This window comes from Oryzias melastigma, linkage group LG19 (genome assembly GCF_002922805.2).
Source record: "Oryzias melastigma strain HK-1 linkage group LG19, ASM292280v2, whole genome shotgun sequence".
NCBI classification, from domain to species: domain Eukaryota; kingdom Metazoa; phylum Chordata; class Actinopteri; order Beloniformes; family Adrianichthyidae; genus Oryzias; species Oryzias melastigma.
Genome location: NC_050530.1, coordinates 4,571,799 through 4,593,211, shown reverse-complemented (window position 1 = coordinate 4,593,211; position 21,413 = coordinate 4,571,799). Strand labels below are relative to the sequence as shown.

The window sequence follows — 21,413 nt, the reverse complement described above, 5'->3', positions numbered from 1 at the left end:
CCAGCATCCTCGGTTTTCCCGCTTCCCTCCCTTCCTGTCCTGTTTGTGGCTCTCATCTCTTCTTGATCTCGTTTTCTGCTCATTCTTTCCTTTTTTTGGGCTGTTTTTCTCTCCGTTCTCTTCACCTCATTTCTCCTCTTCCTCACGCACCATCTCTGCAATAACAAATAAATGTGATGAAGGCTGATTCACAGCCGCTTTAACACACTCTGACAGTCAGATAACCATTTACCGGCGTGTGTGTGCACGTGTGTGCATGTGTGTGACGTGCACAGAGGAAAGCCATTTCTGTGAAGCAGCTCTCCGATCGTCTTTAATCTGCTCGTTTATGCAGAGCCATGTCGAGTGTCTGCCAGCAGATTGGTGCGCACACACGTGCACACACACACACACACGTGCACGTGCACACTCTCTGTTTATAGTGACAAATGAAAGCCTTATTATTACAAGTGTTTCATTGTTACGCAGAGACACGACAAGCACCTCTCTCTCACACACACATTAACGAGGTTACCACGGCGATGGGTGGGATGTCATCACTGAGGAGGAAACCAATTATTCCTCCCCCCACGCCCCCCCAAACACACTTTGATCTTCAGATTCTGGCCTCCGCAGCAGGAAATAAACACTAATCGGCGCGGCGATAATGACAACTCGCAGGAAACGTCTAAATAAATATCAGAGTGAAGCTCCCGTTACGCCGCACGAGCAGCAGCGGGCGCCGTTTCACCTGCCGGGTTCTGGAGGAACGGCCGCACCTGAGAGGATCCGGCAGAAAACACCTGCCAAACCACAGCTTTCACACAGAACCAATTCTCCTGCTCCTCTCCGGACCATTTTCAGCTCGTAAAAACTCAATCAGAGTTTCAGCAGTCTTAGTATCAAACGTTCATCTCGTTCAGGACATCACTGCTGGTATTTATAGTATTCATAAACTTTATCATTTTTGAAATATAGAGCAAAATATGTCCCAAAGGAAATAAAGTCTTCGCCTTTCAAGGTTTTAAGTAGATTAGCAACAAACCTTTAAATATATTAATTTGCTTTGTTTTCATCTTTGTGGTAATTTTAAAAAGTTGAGTTTAGCAACATGCTAACGTTTTTGACTAATTTATCTACTGAGTTTTTTTATCCTAATTTAGATTTTAGCTTCTATTTTAGCATCTGGCTAACGTTTTTGACTAATTTAGTTTATTGAAGAATTTTAGGCTATTTTGGAGTTTAGCTAGTAATTAAGCTACGAGCTAGCTTTTTAGGCTAATTTGGCCTCTGCTTGGGTCTATTGGGCCAATTTGAAGTTAAGCTAATATTAAAGCAACACTAAATATCTTTTAAAAATCGGAATGAATACGAGATTTTTAAGCAATTTTACTACAAATTTTTCAGAAATTTAGGTCAACTTTAACGCACTTTCATAGTTCTCTGATGAAATTTAGTGTCTTTTAGCAAGTTTAACATTTTCTAAATTTTTGTGTTTTCAGTAAATTCCTGCAGTGTCATTATTTTCAGTAAAAAGTTTCAGCATCTTCAGCGACTATTTCAGCAAAAAGCATTCACACGAGCATTACTGCAGGTAATGGAACTTTATAAATTTAAATTCTTCTTAGTGTTTTTGTTTGTTCTATTCCAAGTTTCACGGCAAGAAAATCAATTTCAAATCCAGAATCTTGAGTCTACTTTGATTCACTGATGCTGTGTTTGGATCTCAAGCCTAATGCTGCCTTCACACTGAAGTTTGTGCAGAAGTTTCAATGTTGAATCAATGTAACAGACGCGAATTCAAGCGATCTGAAGTCTGGTGACGCGCCTAGAATTCAAATATCTAAAGTTTGATCGGTCGCTGCGTCGCATTAAGTCAGAACAGAAACAGCTGTTTCAGTGTAAGACATGCAGACATCAACCACAAAAATCAGGCTAGCTCCCTCATTTTTAACCAATTTTCATAAAAACATGACTCAAATTAAAGTCTAGAAAATGATTGATGTCGTGGTATATTTACATTTTTATTAGCTCTATAAACTAAGCTGTAAATAGTATATAATAGTAACTTCATCTTCTAGTGTTCCAGGTAACACACTGCTGTCAAACGAACAGATTTATCTTTTGTGTCAGAATCTATAGAACTGAGCTTGTAAATGTAATTATGAATTAATGGTCTTCAGGCAGCAGCTCCAAACATTCCGGTTCTGGAGCGCCGGCCTCGAAGAAAGTGGAGGAGAAAAATCCTCAACCTCCTCAGGAATCCAAGCCTCCACCTGTCAGTCCACTAGCCCCGCCCCCTTTTTTTAGGCAGTTTTCAAATCTGGGCTGAGAATGGAGTTACCCTTTAAAGGACGTCATGGACATGGAACGTACCATTCTCACGCGTGGTAAGTGAATCGTGAAGTATTGTTAAGGACGCCCACAGAATCTGGACGCATCACATGATCAGCACTAACGAGATCCTTGTTCAGTCTGCAGGATTTGAGGGGTTGGGAACATGAAACATCTCTACGAAACGCCTGCGTCTCCCCTACTTCCCCCGTACTGACCCATACGAGTTCACCATGACCTGTGGCCTGCAGCACACCCATAGATAAAACATTTTCTCTCTTTAGTTCACTGAGCGTCTCTGACCTTCATATTTCCTGCAGGTCACCTGCACAAGTGTGACCATATTTGACCTGCACAGCCCGCATCAACCCAACAATGGGACCAAAGCTTAAGAACTTTTACCAAAATTCAAGGACGCTCCAAAGCAGTCCCCCATCATCACACTCCCACCTCCATGCTTGAATGTTGCTTTGCTAAAGCTTTGAGTCTGTTAGTCTCTCAGTCTCTTTCTGTGGGATCATGACCTCTGACCTCCTTCAATCTTCTTCTGCTTCTTTCATGACCTCCTGGAGATGTTCTGCTTACAGGAACCACCAATGAAACCAAGTTTTTTTTTATTCTTTATGCAGTTTTACTGCAAACTCCGTCAAAGAGGACGGTTTCTGCACGCCGACCTTCAGCAGCCATGAACTCTGAGGTCCACCACAGCCTAAAATAGAGACTAAACGGGAGCCGAGGTCAGACGTCGACAGCATCCTCCTTCCACACTCATCCTCAGAGAAGCTGCAGGTCAGTGTGTGAGAGGAGGTAGACCCTCAGGTACACAACAACCACACAATCCAGCCCCCGTCAGACACGTCTACACAACCTCCGGACTTCATCATGAAGACAGAAACAACAGAGCAGCAACACCCAGATACTCGCTTTATAGGAATCAGATAAGACTATGTTGATAAGTGTGAGTGTGTGTGTGTGGGGGTGTGCACGTGTGTGCGTGCGCATAAAGCACAATGGTAAACAGGGAGGTTGAAACAGTCAAATCAGGTAATCACTGAGTGCAGCCATGTGGCAAGAAAGGAGATTGGCACACACGCATCTTAACGCTCGCACAAACACACACATGCACAAACACACACATGCACACACACCCCCACACACACACACCCCCACACACACACAGCCTCTTTTCAATCATCCACTGTGCGTGTTTGCAGAATTTAAAGCTCTGCTCCTGATGTGTGTGACTGATAACTAACAATGACGAATGTCGCCTCGTTTGCGTGCTAACAGCTTCGACATGAAGCTCTGACCCCAACACACATCTCTACATCTGAAGGAGCCGCCAGCAGGGGGCGGCGGTGGGAGCGGAAACAACGACAGAAACATAGAGACTAAAAAAGAGATATTTTAGTTTGTAATGAGAGCCTCACAGTCACTTCACAGTCGAGTCTCTCTGGACATTAAATCAGAAACTCGAGTTTGTGGTTAGAAATCATTCGTTTCCGGTTTGGAAACATCTTTAGGTTTTCTGGTTTAAACTCACTTCTGAGTCGATCTGTGGAGACAACAGTCCTCCTTTCCATTCACTCTTCTGCCAGCAGAGCGGCGCTATAGCACCGTGTTTGTGTACAGATCCGTGTCAGAACTTTATTGTTCTACCTTTGCTACTTTTCTGTCCGTTTAGCATCTGGACCTGAGCGTGGATGTTTCCCTCCATCCAGCAGGGGGCAGTATGCTCTCCTATCATTGCTTCACCATCACCAATGATGAAGAAGAGCATGTGAGCAGAATAAAGAAGTCTCTGTGATGTTTATTTTACATCGTGGTGTTTTTATCTGAGGGTCACATGACTTTGGAGATCAGAGACGCATCACGTTTAGAATAAATCAACTTAAACCTTAAATAACTTTCAATATTTTACTCTCCATAAAAATATATTTTGTCAAAATTATACAAGTTAGAAATGAGCTCAAGATAACATTGGATCATTAATAATTAATTAATAATTTTGAATATGTATATTTTCTAGAAAGTATTGTGTTCTGCATCCTGATTGGCTGTAGAGCCTGTCAATCAACCTCCTCCCTGCTGTGTCTTCAGTTTTCCACATCAATCTTTGATCGTTGTTTTCATTCTATAATAAATTTATTTTTCTATTTTTCTATTTTTTTCTATTTTCTATAAATTCAAGTTTCAAATTTGCATTTTTTTTGTTCAAATTTTCAACATTTTTTTAAGTTTACAGTTTCTACTGTCCAGTTTAAAACTGTTTTTATTTTTATTTTTTTAAACATACAATCTGGTTTTTATTTACTTTACGTCGTATCGATTTAAGAAAAATAAAAAGTGATGTGAAACTGTTAAAGCATCTCAGACTCTGAAGTCTACAACAAGGATCGTGGGATTTGTCTTTAAAAAATTCAAAAAGAACAACAACAAATCATAAATGCTCCAAATCCGTCTCAGAGTTTTGATTTTTAGTGTTTTGACCCAAAGGTGAGCTCTCATTCAAGAGGTGAAAATCCCAAACTGCATTCCTGCAGCTACAGGTCATCCAGAACTGAATCCGTTTCTTTATCCGGTCTGGCGGTGAATCCGGCTCAGACTTGAGCAGCTCTCCGGTTCCGGATTATTTCCGGTTATTAGAGTTTCTGTAGCCGACAGTCGCTCAGCCGCTCGCGGAGCACAAAGCAGCATGGGTAATTGAATAAAACCATTACAGATGAATTATTAAAGACACGGTGGATGTGGTTTTCATTACGGAGCTAACGGCTTGTCAGCTCACATCAGAGCTGGTGGAGGAGCGGCGCGGTGGAGGCGTGGCGGCGGCGCTCGTCTCCGGGATGCTGCTGTCTGCAGCTTCATTAGAGTGGAAAAGCAGGAAAATCCGGCCGGAGAAACGGATCCAGGATCCGACCTGAGAGGAGTGTGCACACATCACACATCCTGAGACACACAGACTGCAAACGTGTCAGGAACCAAACCCAGAACCTCAGCAGGAACCAGCACCATGTATTCAACCATGAATGAGGATTAAGTGAGGCTCTTTCTCTGCATCAGGACGACCTGACGCTCGTCAGACCTGCAGTCGTCTGGAAACACCACAACTCTGAGGTCACACACCTCCAGCTGAGAACAGTCTCACACAAACACACACCTGTGTCGCACCGAAGAACCGGAGAGAAATCTCCTCCGTCTGAAACTGCTGACGAGCTTCAGTGTGAGAAGAAGTCGCACACAGACACACAACCTGAACAGCAGCGTCAGGAGATGCTGCAGATGTTTATCAGGATCTGAGCGGCCAACCAGAACGCAGACTGATGGAAACACAACAATCATCAACCGGACTGCAGCGGTGTTTACACAAAACTATTGCCTCAACGTCTGTGGGTCTGCAGAGACAGTTGTGTGTCTGCTGTAGACAGAGTTGTGTTTCTGCAGAGACAGTTGTGTGTCTATAAAGACATTTCTGGGACAGTAAAAATAGTTATTTGCCTGCAGAGACAGTTGTGTGTCTGTAGGACAGAGTTGTAGTTGAATATCTGTACAGACAATTTTGTGTCTGCAGGTACTATTGTATGTGTGCAGAGACAGTTGTGTGTCTGCGAAGAGAGTTGTGTATCTTTAGAGACAGTTGTGTTTTTGCAGAGACAGTTGTGTGTCTGTAGAAACTGTTGTGTGTCTATAAAGACAGTTGTATGTGTGTAGACATACAACGGTGTCCTGTGTATTAGTGACTTGTGTGTTACAGTGCGTTTATAGTGACAGTTGTGAGTCTATAGAGTCCGAAGAAACAGTTGTGGTACCTTGGGCAGTCTCTCGGGGTCTCCGGGGTGACGGGGGATGACCTTCTGTAACCTCTGGAAGCCGTAATCGATGGTGGGTTCGTTCAGCGCTGAAGAAGAGGAGAAGAAGATTTCAGAGATTTTCAAACCTTCAAATCAAACGGATTTTCTAAATTAATAAAAACAGACGTCAGTTTCATCGTACAGTTTTTCTGTGTGTATTGGCGACTTGTGTGTTACGGTGACTCATGTCTCACAGTGACTTGTGTATCACGGTGACTTGTGTGTTACACTAACCCGTGTCTCACGGTGACTTGTATCTCACGGTGACTTGTGTCTCACGGTGACTTGTGTCTTACAGTAACTTGTGTCTTACAGTGACTTGTGCCTCACGGTGACTTGTGTCTTAAAGTAACTTGTGTCTTACAGTGACTTGTGTCTCACGGTGACTTGTGTGTTACGGTGACTTGTGTCTCACGGTGACTTGTGTGTTGCGGTGACTCGTGTCTCACGGTGACTTGTGTCTCACGGTGACTTGTGTGTTACACTGACTCGTGTCTCACGGTGACTTGTGTCTTACAGTAACTTGTGTGTTACAGTGACTCGTGTCTCACGGTGACTTGTGTGTTACAGTGACTTGTGTCTCACAGTGACTTGTGTGTTACGGTGACTTGTGTCTCACAGTGACTTGTGTCTCACGGTGACTCGTGTCTCACGGTGACTTGTGTGCAGGCAGTGACTGGAAAATCAGACACACTGAATCCTTCAGCTGAGTTTTATTTTCTCCTCCCTGGAAATCATTTACAGTTTAAACTGTTGGGAAGGTGATAAATCAGAGCATCAGTGGAGGCAGCAGAGCACAGCACGAGTGTGTGTCGGGGTGTGTGTGTCTGTGTGTGTGTGTCTGTGTGTGTCTGTGGGTGTGTGTGTCTGTGTGTTTGTGTCGGTGTGTGTGTGTTTGTGTTATACAGTGCATGAATCTTAATCCTGTCTTGGTTCAGCTGCATTTAACAAGCTTTAGAGAGACTCTCCTATACATCACAGAAGTGTGTGAGAGTGTGTGCTGGTTGTGAGTGTGTGTTGTGAGTCTGTGTGCGTTGTGTGGCCTTTGAGCGCGTGCAGTCCTTGAAGGCTCACAGGGCGGAACAAGCAGCAGTTATAGGAGAGTGTTAGCTCTCCTGATGTCTGTGTTATCTGCGGCTCGGAGAGTGTGTGACCTTGTTCTGTGTTGTCGAGTCGTTTCTCGCTTGCGTGTCTGCCAAGTTCTTTTTGTCATGTTGGGATCTAACAGAACTTGATTCTAAGTGGATCTTCAGTCAGAACCTTCTTGATCTGAAGTGATGTTCTGGATCTGATCGTTTCAGGAGAAGATGACTGAGTTTCTATGACTGGAGGATGATTTGTTTCCTGCTTGTGTCTAATTGTGCGAGCTCCACTGATTGGCTGATCAGAGTCCCCTTAACTCGGCGTATCATCCTCACCTCAAAGATCTCCGTCTCCGTCTAGTCTCTGATGGAGGCTTTAATTGAGCGCAGCATCAGAAAGAACACAATCAATAGGCTGTAAAACGCTCCACAGGCTGCTGGAGCGTCGCTTCTGTCTGCTGCTAATAAAGCTTTAATGACTTTGAATTGACTTGACATCAAAAGGAAATCTCCACCTGTGATTAACATCTGGGATCCACCTGCCGTTTGACAAACGTCTGCTTCCACCAGGTGACAGATGGCCCAACAGCAGTGGCTGATGGGAAATGTAGTTCAGTTTAAACTGCTCTAAAAAATATATTTTTGGTTTTGTTACCAACTAAGTGACTAGAAAAATAGGTTGACTCTATTTTTAGAGTCTGGATTTACTGGATTGATGAAAGCCAGCTAAAAAAAAAAAAAAAAGTTAGCCATAACAGCTAGCATGTAGCTGAAATATTATCTTAACTCCAAAATAGCTTAAAAATTCTCAGTAAATTCCAAAATAGTCCAAAAAGCTAAAAGGATGTATTTTTTAACATTTAAAACTGTAACTTTTTAACATTATTATAAATAATAAAAAGGCAGGAATATTATTCCAGAATAAATCAACTTAAACTTTAAATAACTTTCCATATTTTACTCTCCATAAAAATATATTTTGTCAAAATTATACAAGTTAGAAATGAACGCTACACTGTATAACATCGGGTCATTAATGACAATAGAATAAAATGATCTGGAGGGCCGGATCCGGCCCCCGGGCCTCGACTTTGAATGGAAATGAGGTTCAGATTCAGAACGAGGTACTGAGATTCTTCAGTCTTTGTGTTTGTGTGTGTGAGGAAATGGGAATTTAAAAACGGGTCAGGCACGAGGTGTTGGAGCGATCAATTCTCGCCGATCAATACTCATAGAAATTTCATGAACATTCAACAGATAGAAGTCTGAGAGCTCAGATTTTAGTCTCCATCATTTGTCAGATTTCCTCCTCTCTTCTGTATTTCTCCGTCTGAAAGTGATGCTGAGTGTTTTAGCTGGTTGGTTGCGTTCACATGGTGTTTTATCCACCAGCTAAATTCCTTACGGATCTTTGTTGGACTGTTTCATTTACCCACTGATCCCTGAAGCTCTACTGCTTCAGTGATTCTTCTGTGTCGCTCTAGAAAAAGATCTGATTCAAAACCTTTTTCGGCGACCCTCAGACCGTCACCGCCATTGGAGTTCTAAGGACCTCGTCGGCCCATAGATGACAGCTCATTGGTTGGGGTTCACAGAGCTCGGTACTGAACCACGCCGGAGCACAGCTGTTTATCTTGTTCATTTTCTCCTTGTCTGGTTCTTATATTACTCATAAATCCCAGCCTGAGTGCAGATTCCACAGGTTTACTGTGGCAGTATCCACTCTTTCATTGGTTTACCATCCACCAGTACATGAAAGAAAGAAGGACTTTGGGCTAAAGAATAAAGGAGCTTTATACAGCACAGTCTAGTTGATGCTGTATTTGTATTTCCAGCCATCATCAGGTGTTGACATCAAAGACTTGCAGTGAAACCACATCGGAGCACATTTAGATACCCAACAAAGTTTGGTTGGCCCGAGCGTCCATCAAACCAGAAACAAGTTTGACAGCAGAACACGAGCTATGGCCCAAAGAGAGTAAAGTGGGTCAACGGTATTTTGGCATTGCACAGACTGGCTAGTGGTGCAACTGTTCACATCGGCATGGGGCGCCTGTTCAAGAAAGTTCTAAACGTGGGTTCCTGTATTGTGTTTAGTCCATGGTGTTCACACTGGACAAGCAGGGAGGGGTTTCTTCTTCTTGTTCTTTTGTTACCTGGTCCAGGAGATTACTGGACCAGAAACCTGAAGAGAGGAACAAGTCTTCTTAAATAAGTTCCCACAGATTCCAACATTGAACGTTGGTGTTTTTGGTAAATCTCTTTGTTCACAACTGTTGGAAGATTTTCCCAAACGTTTCTGGACTTCAGGTGTACAGGTGTGTCCTATCAGACGTTCTTCAGGAGTGTCTGATCAATCTAAGACTCATCGATACCAGTCATTCAGTCATCAGACAAACTGTCCTACAGAAATCAGGTAGAGAGGAGAAAATAAAGTCTTGTGGTTTGAGGGCGACCGAAGGGAATCCAGAGAAGAGTGCAGCCAAAGTCTTTAAGTGATGGAGGTTTTTAAGCCACTTTAATTAGAGCCACTTATATATTTATTTACTTATTTACTTATCAACTCCCAGAAGCATTACGCCAAGTTGTTGGAAACTGTGCAAATGTGTGGGACACTTGGAGCAAAGCATGCTGGGAGCAGGGAGGGGCCCTTTGAGCGGTGAAAGCAGCTGTTGTCTGAGAGTGGAGGTCACGTGACCAGCCTGTTGTGTGTGTGTGTGTGTGTGTGCACTCAGGAGTCATTAACATGAAGGTCCTCAGACAGTTTGAGGGTTAATGGGATTTAAATGTGTGTAATTACTGTGACAGCGGTGTGAACAGAAACACCTCGGCTGGTCCGTAAACAAAGACGAGGGAGGGGGAGGACGGGTGGAGCGCTGAGAGAGACCCGCTCATGGCTGTTGTGTCCACCGGTGTGTGATGAGTGTGCGGCGGGCGGGCGGGCGGCCTCACCTGTGTAGACGAAGCGTCCCGGCGCCCCCTTACAGAACTGTTTGGACTTGTAGGACAGCGTGACCTCGACGACCCCGGGGATGTGGCGGGGCGGAGTCTGGACCCGGATGGCGTGGGGGGTGATCAGCTGACACAAACATCCATCCACGAGTCAGAGGGAGTCTCACATACAGGTTATTGATCGGTTGATTGATCTGCCCGTTACCTCACTCCACACCAGCATGGTGCCGAAGACCACCTGAAGACCATCGAAGAAGTTGTCCCCGATGAGGATGACGGTGGCTCCGCCCGTCGTCCAGCCCTCACTGGGACTGATGGCTTTTATGCAGGGAGTGGCTGCTGGACGAGAGACACAGACAAAGGGTGGGAGAGAGAGAGAGAGAGGATATTTAACGTTTTAAGGACTTCTTTATCGATATTGTCCTTAAGGTCAGGTTAGGCGTCTTACCCAGAGGCACAACTGCCAAGACTGGTTAGACCCTGAGCTACTAACTGAACTACAGCTCCCCCAACTGAGATGTTAAGGTCAGTCACATGACCCTGTAGGGGTTTTGGGTTGTCCAGGTCCATGGAGGTAAAGAGGAGGGGCTACATCTTAAGAGGTGCACAGGTGTGTCTGGTTGTTCCCTTGAGGTTCGTGCGATCACCTTAGAACTGTGGTCCCAACCACTGGGCCGTGGACCGGTACTGATCCGGTACTGGCTGAGGGGCTGAGCTAGCTGAGCAGAGAAATTGGGTTTGTGTGTTAGCCTGGGGGGGCGGTGCTGACAGTTCAGACTCTTCCTGAAGAGGGCGGTTCTCACTTTGTGACATCACCACGTGAAAGCCCACCAGTTTTTGTGGGTATGGGAGGGGCTGGAGCTCAGATGGCAGGTTTTTAGAGGATTACTCAGAAATATGTGAATGGATCAAAATACAGTCTAGGGTTGTTTATAGCGAGGAATGAACATTGAAATTGATTTAAAAGTAGAATTTTCAAGATATAATAGCCGTCAACGATCACCATGACCACAGACGTCGTCTCAAGTTTTCACAATTTTGTTTATTGAACCCCTAATTGTTGATATTGTCAACAATGATTATTTCACATTTTTTTTACAATTCTCAGGTTCACAGGTTTGTTTTAGAAGCCGGAGTGACTCCTCCCACATGTTACATTTTTACACCTTCAGTCTCACAGAAGAACCATTTCCTCTTTAAGACCGCAGTCTGACCATCGGATTGATTTTTTTTATGGCTGTGAGCAGTTTTTAAACATTATTTTACAGCTTTTAAGGTGGAAAACCCACAATCTGCATTACAGAGGAACTACACACACGCACACCCCCCCACTGAAGACGTGATTTAATTGGGTTGTGGCTTTTATCCGCTTCGGCTTAGTTGACTTCAGTCCTATATAGACACACACACTCCGCCGGTAATGACTCCTTCTCCCTCTTCTTTCAAGTGCAGCAGCAGATTAATTATAAAGTGAAATGAAAGCAGCGTCTCTGTGATTGTGTGTGAGACAGGCCGGCTAATCTCATCACTGTTGACTTCAAATGACATTAACACACTTGACCTCTGTTCTGTTCTATTCTTTTCTATTCTTTTCGTATCATTATGTCATCCTGTGTGGTGTTAAATGATGTAACGTCGCTGCATGTCTGAAGTGTGGCGCTGAGCTTTGTTACTCCAGGTTATGGGATGCTGTGACTTGTTTTTGTGTGTTTTTCACAGTTTTGTGTTATGTCTGTGTGTGGAGGACGTTTATGTTTGTGTTGTTAAGTTGTGTTGTGTCCTCTGATGTGTTGAAGTCTTTGTGAATTTCTCTTCTCACCATGTTGGACACAAAGTTAAGCCGAGTTGTGTCTTCTCATGTTGTGTTAGTTTATGTTTTTCCTATTTGTCTTGTTTGGTGTAAAATCTCATTTTTTGTCTTTGATTAAGAGACATGAAGTTGTGTATTTTATTTTGTAGAATTGTAAGCGTTGGAGATTTAACGATGGTTTGTCTTGTTTATTAACTGACTTTTTATTGTCATAAATTTGATTTTCTTTTAGTTCTAAAACATAAATCTGAGAACTAAACTGTCTTTTGTTCGGATGTGAAGTTTTCCGAGTTGTCTGGTTGCACTCCGTCAAGCGGCTGCAGGACTCTGACTGGATGTTTGAGCTGAACGCCGGAGCGGAGCGGACTCAAACCCAGGGGACGGTGCTGCACCCTCGCTGGGAGGGGTGGTTTCCATGGTTACTGTCTTTAATTAGGAGGGCAATTAAAGAAGTTGAAGAGCCCACAAAAGGAGGCGCACACACACCAGCACACAGAAACGGCCCTCTCTGGGGATTGGGAGGTGTCTGGTTTTACTACCCACAATCCACTGGGCTGATTTGTCTTCAAAGACCAAATTACGACGGTCTCCGTGCCGACGCTCGGCTGCTGTCAGAGCAGCCTCCGAACCATCTGCATCCATTAGGAGAGCAGCGCGGCGCGACCCGACGATCATCAGGTTCGTCTGGAGCGAATAGGAACGCTGCTGTGCGACAGCGGCCGACAGGCTGTCAGACGTCAAGTCAGAGTGTTTAGTTCGTCTCTGTATAGACTAGAGATCTGGAACCTTTAATGCTAAAAGAACCATTTGATCCAGTTTCTAATGGACTAAAATCCAACGAGAGCAGCAAAGGTTCACCTCAAAGTTAGAGAAATACAGTTTATTTATGCTTTTGTGGTCACTAAGCTCTTCATTTATGAATTATAGCTTTAAATTGACCTCTATAACTGAGTTTTTCTTTATTAAATTTACTTTTAAAAGCAGCTTATAAAAGTTCCTTTCAAAATAAAATGCATCCTGTTTGACTAGATCCTCCAGCTGCAGCAGATTTACCTGAACTAAAGATGCAGAAACGTCTTTTCTATCATTGTTACTTTGGTCTTTTTTCATCTTTTTTCTCCTTTTCCTATTGAATATAAACACAACAACTCCAGTGTAGAATACAAAAAAATAAATTAAATGCAATATGATAATTTCCTGCTCTGATTAAAACTTTAACCAATATTTTGCTTAGTTTTGTTAAAAATCTAAGCATAAACAATAACATTTAATTAATTAAAGTAAATGAACCAAAACTACAAACACATTATTTACTCAAATTGAAAAAGAGCCGCATGTGGCTCCAAACCCTCAGTTTCAGACTCCTGGTATAGAATAAAAAGGTGTAAGTTGTCTTAAAAAGAGTCGACGCGTTTTCACATCATCGGGTCCACATGACCGACCACAGAATCCGGCATACCCTCAGACGGATCCAGCCGCCGCGCCCGCCGTCCGTGTTTGGAGTTGTTGTGCACAAACATGTTGTCAGAAACAGCGAGCACGTGACCGTCCACGTTCACGGTCGTCGAAACCACCACCTGTGAACACAAACACACACCGTTGACGACAACAACAGGAAGATCCAAACAAAACCGGACGAACCGTTTCAGTTTAGGACCGCGTCTGTGGACCATTTCCTGTGATTTATATTTGTGCATATCGCAAGCAAAAGTCACAGTTTTGGGATGAAGTTTTTCTCAATTGCAAACAAAATGAAAAATATTCAAAATAAAAATTAAAAACTTGCAAAAAAATGAAATATTAACTTTCAAAAATGTTCCTTTAGTTTCAAAAGATATTTTAAAACTTTTTTTTGTTTTCAATAATATTTTTGTGATTGCAAACTTTTTTTTCCCTTTAAGACATAAGAAAAAAATGAAGGAAACGTTTGCAAACTTAAAAATATTTTTGAAGAAAACATTAAATATTTCGATTTACCAACAAGAACATGAGATAAAGTTACAGTTTTTAAGTCCTGATTATTAAAAAAATGTAGTTTGCATTTTTTGAATGAAATTTCTATTAGAATTCAGATAAAGTTTTGTCATTGATTTGAAGTGAAACATTGTATCTGGTACTGTCCTGTGATGGATCGCGATACGTATCGTATTATAAGACTCTAGTTCGGGGTTCTCCTCCACGGGTTCTGCTGGTTTTTGGGTTTCACGTATCTGCACAAACTGGATCTTTTCACAGGATTTGGGGAGGGTTGAGAAAGTGAAAAATGAGTTTGAACGCCTGCGTCTCAGCTACTCCACCCTTAAGCTACGATCACACCGGGCTCAGGAACGCACGTTGAAGCGTTGTCCTTTACGTCCGGTGAGAGGTTTACTCAAACGTGCAGAAATGTTCGTTTTGAGCTTCCGTGTTCAAAACTCTCACGCGTCAATATGCACGTTTTTAAGTCTGTTTTTAGACTCTAAACCAGTTAAACTTCGACCAATCAGGGACTTGGACTTGGTAGTGCCGTATAGATGGCGTCCTTTTTAACTCGTGGAAATGTCAACTGTCTAAAAATTGATCACGAAGCAGAAATGAATCATCTCAGTTTGTGCCCGGCTGGATTTCTAATTCTGACACCAAGTTTTTCATATGTTGGAATGGAGATTAAAAAGAGAAATCCTGGAACAAGAATCACCAGATTTACATCACTTTGATATTTACTCCAATGTAAGGACATGAGCTAGCATCAGCTAGCATGAGCTAACATGCTTAAGGTGCGTTCAAGGAACCCGGTTTGAACGTTCCCGTCTGTGAACGCAGCATAAGGTTGGACTTGTTGCCCGCAGCATACCCATAGAAAAAATGCACGAATATTTTCTCTCTTTGGGTTCACTGAGCGCTCCATGACCTTTATATCTGATACAGGTCACCACCTGACCGTGTTTCACCTGCAGACCGCCGCATCCATTTGCCTCATTCACGTTTCATTGACATGTTGATGAATGAACACTCACTGATCAATATTTCCTTCCTCATGTTTTCTCTTCTCTCATCAACTCTTCAGTAAATTCTTCCACACTTTAAAATTTTAGGACTTTAAAATCATTTAATTCATGAACTTTAATTGCTGTCCGATTGTCCGTTCTCAAATAAACATTTCAGTCTTAAATGTTTCAGAGTGAATGAGTCTGTTCAGCTTCAGGCTGAAGCATCAAGAGTCAAACTGACCGATTCATTGATTGGTCTTTTATTCAGCTGTTTATAGATGTTTTTGGTTGATCGACGTGTCAGAGGGTCAGAGGAGGAGAGACACCCCCCCCACCCCCACCCCCCACTGCTGTTCCCACTGAACATGCTGTCAGCCTGAGCAGCTCAGTGTGAAGGACAGCATGTCACTGTAGTTCTGGAACAGTCCATGCTGATCCCCCCCCCGATCAGATCAGCAGCAGGTGGGAGGTGACGGCTGACAGGAGCATCGCAGCGCATGAGCTGCTGCTGCTCCTCCTCCTCCTCCTCCTCCTCCTCCTTCACCTCCTCATGCATCTGTTACATCAGGAGTGTCAGACCCAATCACACAAGAGGCCAGAATCCAGAACACACCTGAGGTCGCGGGCCGAACACTCAAAAACTACATTTTTAAAACTGTAACATTTTAACATAATTATAAACTAGATACAGTATATAACATTACCTGTTGTAATGCTAGTGAGAATGCTGGAAGCTGAATGTGGCTGCTGAAGATGCTGAAATTGATTCTGAAACGCTGAAGCTGATATCAGCTAAAATATTAGTGAAGTGCCAAATTAACCTAAAAAAACTTAAAAAAAAAAACTAAAACAGCTAACATGTAGCTAAAATTTTAGCCTAACTCCAAAATAGCCTAAAAAACTAAAAATAGCCTAAATAAGCCAAAGCAGCTAGCGTGTAGCTAACATATTAGCATTTTAGCTAAACTCCAAAAATAGCCTAAAAAACAAAACAAAAAAAAAACTTAAGTAGCCCAAACAGCTAGAATGTAGCTAAAATATTTACCTAACTCCAAAATAGCCTAAAAATCTTGGTAATTGCCAATATAGCCCGTATAGCTAGCAGAATGCTAATTTTTAAAACTTTCTAACTGAAACTTTTTTACATAATTCTGAATAATAAAAAAGCAGGAACATTATACCAGAATAAATCAACTTAAACCTTAAATAACTTTCAATATTTTACTCTCCATGAAAATATATTTTGTCAAAATTATACAAGTTAGAAATGAGAACAAGATAACATCGGGTCATTAATAACAGTAAAATGATCTGGAGGGCCGGATCCGGCCCCCGGGCCTCCTGCAGATGTTTTGTTCATCAGAATGAGATGCAGACGGCTGACCTCTCATATCTTACAGACAGAACAATAACCAGGAGGTCGTTCTCTGATCACGCTGGAGCGTCGGCCCTCCAGAGCCGCTCCAGCCCTTCAGGGATGAGTTTGTGTGTTGTTGTGGGTGTGTTACCTGAAACCTCCTCATGTCTCGGGGGTTCCCGGCGTTCTTCAGACAGTTCTGGTTACACTTCAGGAAGAACTTGAGGAAGAACCTGCAGAGACAGCAGCCGAGTTAGTTCTGGTTCTGCTGGAGGATCATCTCCAGGTTTGGAGTCTGACGGCTTTGTGGGGATTCTCCTGACTTTACTCCAAATGTGTGTTTGTGTGCAGAGCCAGGACGCACTCTGTCTTGGTGTCAGCCGTGACCCTGAGCGCCGCCCGCCTCTCCCAGGAGGGACAGCGGGCGAGGGGAGCGGGCTGCAGCTGAACCTCGAACCGCTTTCATTTCTGCGCGTTGTGTTGCTTTCGTGCGTCTGTTTCTGCAGCTCGATCCGTTCTTGTACAACTTTCAAGAACACAGAGGAGAGATCGTGAGGCCTGCCGCATCAGAGCGTTGCCATGGCGACGGAGTGTAAAAACACAACCAGACAGAAGGACAAAAAGACCCAACTCCCTCTCAGGCGCTGGTTTTTCTGGTCTCTGAGGGTCTCTGCAGTATTGATTACCCAGCATTCTTTGCTGCTCGTGTCTAATGAGCCCACAGAAGGACAAAGTGCTGACACCAACACACACACTCACACACACACACACACTCACAGACACACACAGTCCTCTCTGTCTGAGCAGATGCTCTGTAAACACAGCAGAACTGCAGCGTCCAACTTTCTGCTGCTGATCAATGATCAATGATTCTCTCTGGAAAGGAACCATTAAAAATAAACACCAACAGTTAGAGTCCTCTGAACTCGTCCAATAGCAGCGGATGTGTGTCTCCTGACCCCCGAGTCCACCGGTCACATGACATCATCGTTGGTCTTTGTTATCTTTGTGTTGTCTCAACTATTGTTGAAAGTGGTGACTATTTTGATGATTGTTGTCATTAATCTCACTTTTGTGTCATCTTGTTGTTGTTGTTATGCTCTTTGTTGTAACTTTTGTGGCACTGTTGTTGTTGCTGTGTGTTCCGTTGTTGTTGTTTTTGTCGATGATGTCATCATAGTTTTCATTCCCACTTCTTTTAATTAGCTACCAGCTCAGTGGCCTAGTGTGGAGTGTCCAGCCGGAGGATGTGGGTTCAAACCATTGACTGTATATGAGAACTGGACTGAGTGAGTGTGATGTCATCCATAGAAGACTGGCTCCAACCAAATGGAGTCAATCCAACACATTCTCATTCCCCCTAACCAAACCCAGTCGGTACTGGGACATGGACCGCTCCAGTGCCCAAACCTTAACCTGGTACTCGTACCAATCTGGTCCTGGATTGGTACGAGTACCAGACACAGATCGGTACCGGTACTGGACGTGGATCAGGACTGGTTCTATGCACAGACTTGGCTAGGGTTTGGGCACCGGGCTGGGATACTGTTACCAGAACGCGTCCAGTACCACGTCTGACAGAATGTCCGGACCCCTGATTTCGTTGGAACAGCCAGGACATCAAAAAACGACCAGTTGTGGAAACCCAACACATCACAAAGTGACACAAATCGAGGCTCCCAACCTTCGAGCTGCAAACTGGCACCGGTCGGATAAACGGTTTCACATTGTTCCCGTTTCTTCTCTCACATGTACCAGGACCTGAGGTCCAATCTGGTGCCAGTGACATTCATTTGTCCACTGGTTTGGTCATAGAAATCCGTGAATACTTTAAAAAACACACTAGGGGGGAGGAGTCACTCAGTCCAGTTGTCAGATACAGTCAATGGTTCAAATAGAAGGTTGGGTCATATCAAAGATGGAACCCAAAGCTTTCCTGTTAGATATGCTAAATAGTGTGAATTTATGATGTACTTTTCTACTTTCCTTTAAAATACTTTTATGGTTCATCGTTTGTACATTTATTAACCATAACTGTTCCAATAGTCCATCTTTAAGTATTCACCACAGCGTTTCCATTTTATGTTTGTCTTTTATTGTTATTGCTTTTATCTATTGTGTCGTATTAATTTTTTATTGTCGTAACTTGTGTTTCTAGTTATCCTTTGTGTCAACATCCTGTGTTCTGCAGTGTTATTAGGAATGGGGCTCGGTACAGTGGGTGGGTGGGTTGGTTGAACCCAACCCATTCCCTCATGTTTGACAACTAACCGGACTTGGATGATGTCATTTGGTGTCAAACAGGTTTACTATCCTAATATTTGGTGATGATGTCACCGTCTCATGGTCTCTAAAGTTCAGTATTTCCTCGTCTTCTTGTTCGTCTGCTTCCAGAAAGTTTGTTGACCAGCGCTGACCTCTGAGCGGATGAGTGACCTTCACCAGCAGACTCAGGTGATCGCCTCCTTTTGTTCCCTCCTCCGTTCACCTTCAGTCCTTCCATCTCCTCCTCTCTTGTCTCCTTCTTTTCTCAACAGATGCAGCGAACGATCGAGCTCGTAAATCCACGCACGGCGCCGATTAAGCTTTGAAATCCCGATGTCATCACCCACTTCTCACACACGCGCGCTTGATCTATCACTCCGTATATTTATGAGCCCAAAATTAGGACACACAGTAAATTTATGTCTTAGAAGAAGAGAAGTGACACAAAGACACAAACATATGAACACAAACACACACCTGCAAACACACACTGTCAGAGTTAATATGCTCTATGAGGTAGAAAATGTAGTCAGAGAGGACGGTGATACGCCGTCAGGCTCTGTGTGTGTGTGTGTGTGTGTCGTTTGTGTCGTTTGTGTGCATCCAGCGGCTCTGTGTGTTGAGCTGATGCGAGTCACTTCCACGTGTCTCTCCGGTTCTTTTTTACTGTGAACCTGCTGGTTTCTGGAGATAATCTCAGTGTGAGAACCTGCTGATCAGATCCCGTCTGATGCTCCTAGAACCTTTCCACGCTGACCTCTTATCTCCACACCTGAGTTTTCTCTGGTTGTTCTCCTCCGTTAACAGGTGTGGAAGTTCAACTGAACTCTGACTGTATCTGAGAACTGGACTGAGTGAGTGTGACATCATGCATAAACAATGATTAACTTCCAGCTCCAACCATTTTTAGTCAATTCAGTCGCCATTTTCCCCAGTGTGGAACTCGTCATGTTGGAGCCAGACATCGTCGGTAAGCAGTGACTGGTCCTAGTTTCTATGGTAACCACTCCCACCAATCAGGAGTGAGCTAGTAAAAGGCCACACCCCTACCACTTAAAGTGGGCGACACAAAATCTGTCAATCAAACTTTTTGATTATTGGACGTGGGGGCCAGCAGGCTCCTCCTACTTCTATTGAGGCGTCTGATTGGTCAGTTTATAACTTGAACTATAGAAAAATATAATTAAAAATGCAGATGATCAAGAACATGTTAAAAAAGGTATCAGAGTGATTACCGGTACTCTGACCAATAGAATGACTGAGGAACAGCTGTTTATGTCTGTAGAAGTCTGTGGGATTTCGGGGGTACTTCCTGTTTGGAACGCCATGGGGGAGGAGTCTATAGACAGTCAACCAAACAATCACGTCCTGGTCCGCCAGAGACCAGAGTCTCTACACGGCAGATGGGAATCGAAAGAGGGAATGACATCAGAGCTTCATAGAAGCAACATTTAAAAGACATTTCAGGAACTTTTGGTTCTAAGATTGTTCCCAATGAATCCCTTTAAAAAAATGAAACGTAAAGAATTAATGAGTTTGAGACACCTAAAAGACCAGTTTATGTTTTGTAGTTTTTTAGGGGGAGAGCTTCAATCACACTAAATTAAAAATTATATTTAGCTCATGTATTTCCTGTTTAAAACAACATTTTCACCTGATGAGTGAAGATTTCATCGTAAAACACGTGCTGCTTGTGTTGTATTGTGTGTGTGTGTGTGTTGGGGTGTGTGTGTGTGTGTGTGTGTGTGTGTGGTCAAACATGTTTGGGCTGGTGTCTAATTATCACCAAATGCTGTGCAGGTTTTTGTTAATTAGCATCTGCTGCTGGTTTGAACACAGAGCTAATTAACAGCTATTATGCCTCTGTCACAACAGAGACACACAAACACACAAACACACAAACACATGCACACCCCCCCCCCACACACACACACACTTATTGCTCTTTTATGGTCAAAGACAAAATGCATTGTTGAGCAAACTCATAAAAGTCGTGTCTGTGAGTGCCAGCTCGTACAACCCACACACACAAACACACAAACACAAACACACACACACACACACACGAACAGCTGATCCAGCAGTCCAGCTGTGCTGCACATTTCTGCACAGAAACATTTCTCTTCAAAATCCAGATCCGATCAGAACAGGAAGAGGATTTTAAACAGGAAGTCCTGTAACGCAGTCAGCTGTCAATCATTTGATGAAAGGACCAATCAGGTACTTAGGATGCAAGAACCCGCCCCCTAAGAACACCTACACACCTGACTCTGAAACTGGAGCTTCATCAGCAGAGCAGCTCTGCCTAGGAAAACCTGAATGTGGGTCACATTAGAACCAAACTTGGAACTGAACCTGAAACTAGATCTGAAACCGGACTTGAAACTGGACTGAAACCAGATCTGGAACCAGACTTGAAATTGAACTAATAACAGGACCTGAATTTGGACCTGAATTTAGACCTTAAACCGGACCTGAAACCAGACCCAAAACCGGGCCTGGAACCGGAGCTGGAACCGGGCCTGGAACCGGAGCTGGAACCTCCCGCCTCTCCTCCCACAGGCCGTGCTGCTCCAGCAGCTGCCAGACGAGGTCAAACAGAGGCGCAGGAATATTCAGACTCTGACATTTTACTGCTAAACAACTTAATGTCAGCTGTCAATCATTTCTGCAGAACCCCCCCCCCCACCTCCTCCAGACCTGCAGAAGTTCTGAGTCTCCGGGCTGTTCTGCAGAGAGGAGGAGGAGCAGGAGGAGCAGGAGGTAATTAAATTAGATAATGAAGAGTCCGTCATCTTCCTCTTCATGCCAAATGAA

At 43.6% G+C, this 21,413-nt stretch overlaps 1 protein-coding gene across 3 annotated transcripts in view; it reads right to left on the bottom strand.

Moving 5' to 3' along the window:
- Nucleotides 1–21,413, bottom strand: part of LOC112141831 (transcription factor COE3) — a 43,668-nt gene that overhangs the window by 10,354 nt on the left and 11,901 nt on the right. For 2 of the 3 annotated variants that reach the window (XM_024265001.2, XM_024265000.2), the window contains exons 7-11: nt 16,483–16,564; nt 13,465–13,582; nt 10,401–10,534; nt 10,196–10,322; nt 6,120–6,208 (exon numbers count right to left, since the gene is read on the bottom strand). In XM_024265001.2, coding sequence (XP_024120769.1) covers nt 6,120–6,208; nt 10,196–10,322; nt 10,401–10,534; nt 13,465–13,582; nt 16,483–16,564 — 550 coding nt within the window. The remainder of the gene's footprint in view (nt 1–6,119; nt 6,209–10,195; nt 10,323–10,400; nt 10,535–13,464; nt 13,583–16,482; nt 16,565–21,413) is intronic. The other variant, XM_024264999.2, reaches the window with a different exon arrangement.